The following is a 6,000-nucleotide window of genomic DNA, read 5'->3' on the forward strand; positions in this document are numbered from 1 at the left end:
CATTTTGGAGTAGAAGAGGAAGAAGAAACTGAGCAATTCCAATAGGGTCCTCGCACCACCGGTGCTTGGGCCCTAATTACCATTACTAACCATAAGCTGAACCCTGAATTACTACATTACACTAACATTATTGAGGGATTGTAGTCGCATCAAACAACCTTTGTGCCGTCAGTGATGCATTCAAAAGGTTTGAGTATTGAAGGTCATTTCAAAATCTGTAACTCTCACATTATGAAAGAGCCTCAGCAACATGCACGTTCTTGTGATCCTGACAGACGTCTGTAATGAATGAAGCTCAGACAGTAAACTTGAGTCAGTAGAGGCTGATGACTCACTGTTCTGACATCACACACACCAAGCGGAGAGAGATTTCTGTGGTCACTATGAAGTGTGACGTACACACATTTACCATCACTTATGATCTGTAAATCTCTCTTAGTTATGCACAGTGCTGTCTTCACATCTTGAAAGGTATTAGTGTTTCTTAAAGCTTATGATGACGCAATGCTGCTACCACAACATACATCTTAAATGAGGCGTTTGTCTTGTGAATGTCACCAATTACACCATCACAGTCATAACATGTTCCTCAGGCTTCAGAAAGTTTGCTCACCACTGACCATCCAGAAGCAGGTAAATGTTCTGTATTCTGATCTTATGCATTACAAAATTCCACTAAACATTCACAAGAATGATTAAAGCATGCATAATTTCAGTACACTATCAGAAATCAGTTCAAATCAGCTGTTCAAGAATGATGTTTAGAAAAAACACACAGACATGCACATATTCCTGACTTTCAGAACGCAAGAAGCAGCAGCTGTGAGATCAGGCAGAGCGTTGTAACTGTCCGACACGTATGCAAAGACCAGGGCAGAGGTGCAAACAGCTCTGCTGAACATGCAAATGTCTCTGTCAACAGCGAGAAACTGCCTGTGTAAGTTGAATATCGATCTCCTGCCATGTCTAATCTGTCTTGTGGTCTGTGAATGTGTAAAAACACACAACGAGCCCAAACGGTCCCAATCCGTGCGCTCGCTGCCAATCTGACAGCACTGTCTTCAAGAGAATCATGCCCACGTCTACAAGCTGAAGACAGGCCCTCCCTCACGCAGACGTGCGCCGGCAAGCTCTCTCCTCCTGCTGCTGGTTTTCTTCCACCTCCCCCCTTTAAGAGCAGCTCTTTCTCTCGGTCTGCAGCAGATCAGACCCCCATCCCCCCTGCTGTCAGCTCCTACCTCGAGTGGAGCCGCTTGCTGGCCAGATCCGAGTCCGTGCTGCCCGCCGACTGAGCCATTGGTGAGCTGTAGGAGCCGTAGAGAAACTCCAGCTGCTCACTGCTTCTCTCTTCCTCTGGGGCTCTGAGCAGACGCACTTCAGTCCTCTGTTTGTGTGCGTGTGTGTGTGTAATGGCAGCTGCCGAGGAAGTGAGGTATTGTGCAAATAGACCATAAATGGCAAGTCCCTCCTCTGAGTGACGCTGGCGAGCAGGAAGCAGAGTGTGTGTGAATGTGAATGTATGTGTTGCACACACACACATACAAACATAAGCCACCTCTGTTCTTATTCACATGCCCCTGCATAATAATCTACCATATTTGTACATGCATCTATCGTGCATTTATTACCTCTTCTTTATTTTATTATCTGTCTTATTCTGCTCTTGTCACTAAGACAAATTCCTTGTGTACATAAGCATACTCGTATGCGATAAATCTCATTCTGATTTTCACAGATCTTATGTTTTATGCATGCATCCAGAGGAGCATTTGGTTGCTCAGATGTTGCTCTTTTAAAACTCAGGAGACTTGAAAATCTGCTCACCCTCATGTTGTTTAAAACTTGGCATTTTTCTGTAAAACACAAAAGGAGAGGTTTAGAAGAATCTTAAAAGGTAACAAAGGTATTACTGTATTGCATATACGTTAATGCGTTTAGCAGATGCTTTTATTCAAAGAACTTACAAAAGCAATTCGCCAAAGAGCCAATAAAATTCATAATATACAATGCCAGGTTTATTAGACAACTAGATTAGAAAGCAAGCTAGAGAAGAGGAGAAACGCAGAATAGAAATGAAAGTATTCCAGTCTTCTGAAGTCATGCAATAGTTTTGTTTGAGGATCAGACCCAAACTGATAATTGTCACAAATTAATGCAGCCGTTAAATCTCATTCACATTCAGATAGAAAATTATGTTTATGGGTTGCACCAACAGTGAGACTCACTGATGCCAAAATTCTCCTGGATCTTGCATTTAAATACGTGGAGAATAAGGCTGGAGAGCTAGCGTCTGTTAATTACACAAAGCATATGCATATGTAGCATATGACTTCAGAACATAGTACACAAAACATATTGGTCAATATTATGATCTTTTAAATATGTTTTCCGACTGAATGGAAAAAAGCTTAAGATCATACAAAAGTTCTTATTGTGCATGCCACAGAACTAATAAGAGGTTTGAAACAACTTGAGGGTATATGAGAACCAAATTTTCATTCTTGGGAGAACTATAGCTTTAAAAGTGTTTTCAAATATGTTGCAATTTAGTATCTTTCTCTTAAACGTTGTCAAATAAAAAGAAGATATAAATGAGTTAATATGTTATAGCTCTATGAAATTAATGTGGAGAAGATTTAAACTTGGGAGAATTTGATAAAAAATTATCTCTTGCAACTTTTGACATTGGTATTTATGAAAGCCAGTGAACATCTGAGAGAGATTTCATCATCTGATATTGTCATGCAGATCTGTTGTATTTAGTGTACACAGTGCCTGAGTGTTTGTCAAACCCTCATTCATGGCGCTCTCCTCCAACCTTCAACAAAAATGAGAAAAACAAAAACGTACATCAAAGGTTTGGTCTGTCAACAGATGAATGAGATGGAGAGAGGACATGCAGGCTTTGATTTCAGAAGCACATATTTATCTCAGCCCTCATGTCTAACAGTGTCATCATATCCACACACACTAATGTCACCTTGAGCTCATTTGTGTTATGATAAAATGAAAGGGCAAGAATTTCTTAGTAAACTGTGCCTGAAAATCCTAAACAGTTTTCCAAATTATTTCCACCAAATTTAAACAATGTACATGCTTAAAGCCTTGCAAATTACCTACAATTTGTTAGTTCATTTATTGTTACTAACACTGCATTATACAGTAAAATTCATCTACTCATGATGCCACTCAAATGCCCTGCAATAAAGCACACATTAAACTAAAAAAATCCATCATATTTCTCTTTCAGTGCATTGTTTTGTCCCATGGTACTTCCACTGTTTTTCAGGGTTGAGTGTTTCAGGTTTGAAGGTCAGTGCAAATATGTCTAATAATGGCCTTATCTAACAAATATAATTGCATCACACCACATTATTTGTTAGTCGATATTATTGTGTTCTGTAACAAAGAAGAAAAACACAACCATTGCATTTCCCCTATAACACTTCAACTGAGTTTGGCAAGGCCGTTACAAGTGTAACCTTGATTAAAAGACAATGGTACTTTTGTTTGTTTGGTTGTGATCATGATCATGTCAAACCATATTTAAATGTTCAAATTCGCAGGGACAACGACACTTTATGAATTTTCTAAGAACATGCAGTGAAAACCTGGGGTTTTATTGTAATTACTAAATCTGCCCTGTTAAGTCTTAAAGGGGTCATCGGATGCCCATTTTCCACAAGTTGATATGATTCTTTAGGGTCTTAATGAAAAGTCTCTAATATACTTTGATTAAAAATTCTCAATGGTTTTGTAAAACAACACCCTTTTTACCTTGCCAAAATCAGCTCTGCAAAAATCATCCCATTCTAAGGGGTTGTTCCTTTAAATGCAAATGAGCTCTGCTCACCCTGCCCCTCTCTTCTCTCTGTGGAAAGACGGTCTTGTTTACATTAGCCGCATTTAGCCGTGTTTAGCCGCTAAACTTCCAAACTACCACGTTATAAGGAAAGGCGATCGCAAAGATTCATAAAAAACATTTATACTCACTTCTGCTGTAAGTGAAGCTGGATCATGAATGATAGACAGATATATGTAGATCGGGAGGCGCATTCCATTCACAAACAAACGTAATCTACTGCATCTTCAGCAGCTCAGATGTCGGGAGTAAATGACGACCACTATGTTCATTATTACATCCAGCAACACAACACCTCAATCGCTCAATCTGAGATATTCTTGTCTAACTTACATCCCTGCTCTGGGATCAAAACATGGAAAGTTACGGGACTGTGACAGCTGGTCTGAGGTAAGAGCTCATGTCAATCAACTATTGTGGGAGCGGCCTCTGTCGGTGTGACGCAACTACGACAGGCATCTGAGAACGGCTCCATTTGAAAAAGGGGATATTACTTTTACAGATTAATTAAAAACCACTTCATGGATTTTTATCATTATAGGATAGATTTGTACATACACTGCCAACACACATTAATGTTCAAACAACATGAAAAAGTGAACTTAGCATCCGATGACCCCTTTAAATTACATATTTCCCACGACAGATTCAGGGAAACCCATGGCTCTTTGATTTAGTTGACCACAACATTTTTCTGTCACGCCTGGAGTCTTGTGTAGGACTTGGTGGTATGGTTTTAAGTCCAAAGTATACTTCATTTTTTACGTGTATGTGAGGGTCAGCATACAGCATTGCCTAAACAAACTTAAGTTATGGCTTTCAAGCAATTTCTTACACCTAACAAATCTGAAATTATTTTGTTTGGTACTAAGAAAGACGTTGCTTTTAATTTTGATTTTGGCTTCCATGCCCCATATAATACACATCCCCCTTGTTGAAAAAAAAATTACAAAAAGCATCCCCTCTATAAAACCACCATCCCCCTTACCATCCACTTTAGATTAAAAATGCTGTGTATGTAAAACCTATCATGCAAACTGAATTATGACATTTTCTATGATTAATAATATATAAACCAAATAACGGCGATTGGCCAAACAGAGGTCAATATTATATTATCGACTGGTTTTCAACAAGCCCAAAAGGGCTCATGTCACACCTCTCTTTATCACCCTGCACTGGCTCCCGGATGCGGCTCACATCGAATTCAAGACACTGATGCTCGCATATAGAACAGCCACAGGCTCAGCGCCCGCCTACCTCCACTCACTGCTACCAATCTACACTCCGTCCAAAAGTCTGAGATCCACTAGTGAACGACGCCTCGTTGTACCATCACAAAGAGGCACAAAATCACTTTCCAGAACATTCTCTTTCACCGTTCCTGGCTGGTGGAATGATCTTCCCACCGCTATCTGGAATGCCGATTCCCTTACAACTTTCAAGCGACTGCTGAAAACTCATCTCTTTCGATACTATTTGACTTAAAAAATAAATAAATAAATAACTTTTTGTTCTACTCTTTTTCTATTCTTCCCTTTCTAGCTTGTACTTATCTGAACAATGCTTATTATATGGTATTATGAGCACTTCCTAAGTCGTTTTGCCTCTTTAGGATAAATCGCCTCTTTAGGATAAGTCACTCTGGATAAAAGCGTCTGCTAAATGAATAAATGTAAATGTAAATGTAAATTATCACGCATGTTGTCGTCATTTTTGTGGTAAAATATTAAAGTGCAACTTCTAGCGTTCTTTAAAAGAAGATAACTTAATAAGGTATGGTAATTCATTGATTAAAGTTTAAACACGATCAGTTATTTTCATAAAAATAACACAATTTATATACTTTTTAATCTCAAACACTCGTGTTGTCTTACTCTCCCTGAACCCTTTTTTTTTCTGGTTCATGACAGTTAGGGTATGTCAAAAAACTCCCATCTCATCCCATAACTGTTTTACCTTTTTTGTTAAGGGTGTTTGATCTACTTTGTTCACTTTGCATAGACTGGGTCGTTACTTCTGCGGCGATGTTGGATGATTTTGAAAATATTTTTGAAGTTGAGGGAGAAAATACAATTAGAGTTTTCCGACATACCCTAACTGTCTTGAGCCAGAATACACAGAATTCAGGCAGAGCA

The 6,000-nt window shown here is 39.0% G+C and overlaps 1 protein-coding gene across 1 annotated transcript in view; it reads right to left on the reverse strand.

The window, feature by feature from the left end:
- Positions 1–1,429, reverse strand: part of gpsm1b (G protein signaling modulator 1b) — a 40,581-nt gene extending 39,152 nt beyond the window's left edge. Inside the window, exon 1 of the mRNA XM_051110715.1 lies at positions 1,239–1,429. Within this exon, the coding sequence (XP_050966672.1) occupies positions 1,239–1,297 (59 nt within the window). The 5' untranslated portion in view covers positions 1,298–1,429. The remainder of the gene's footprint in view (positions 1–1,238) is intronic.
- Positions 1,430–6,000: the final 4,571 nt, after the last annotated feature.

Source organism: Labeo rohita, chromosome 5 (assembly GCF_022985175.1).
Source record: "Labeo rohita strain BAU-BD-2019 chromosome 5, IGBB_LRoh.1.0, whole genome shotgun sequence".
Taxonomy (NCBI): domain Eukaryota; kingdom Metazoa; phylum Chordata; class Actinopteri; order Cypriniformes; family Cyprinidae; genus Labeo; species Labeo rohita.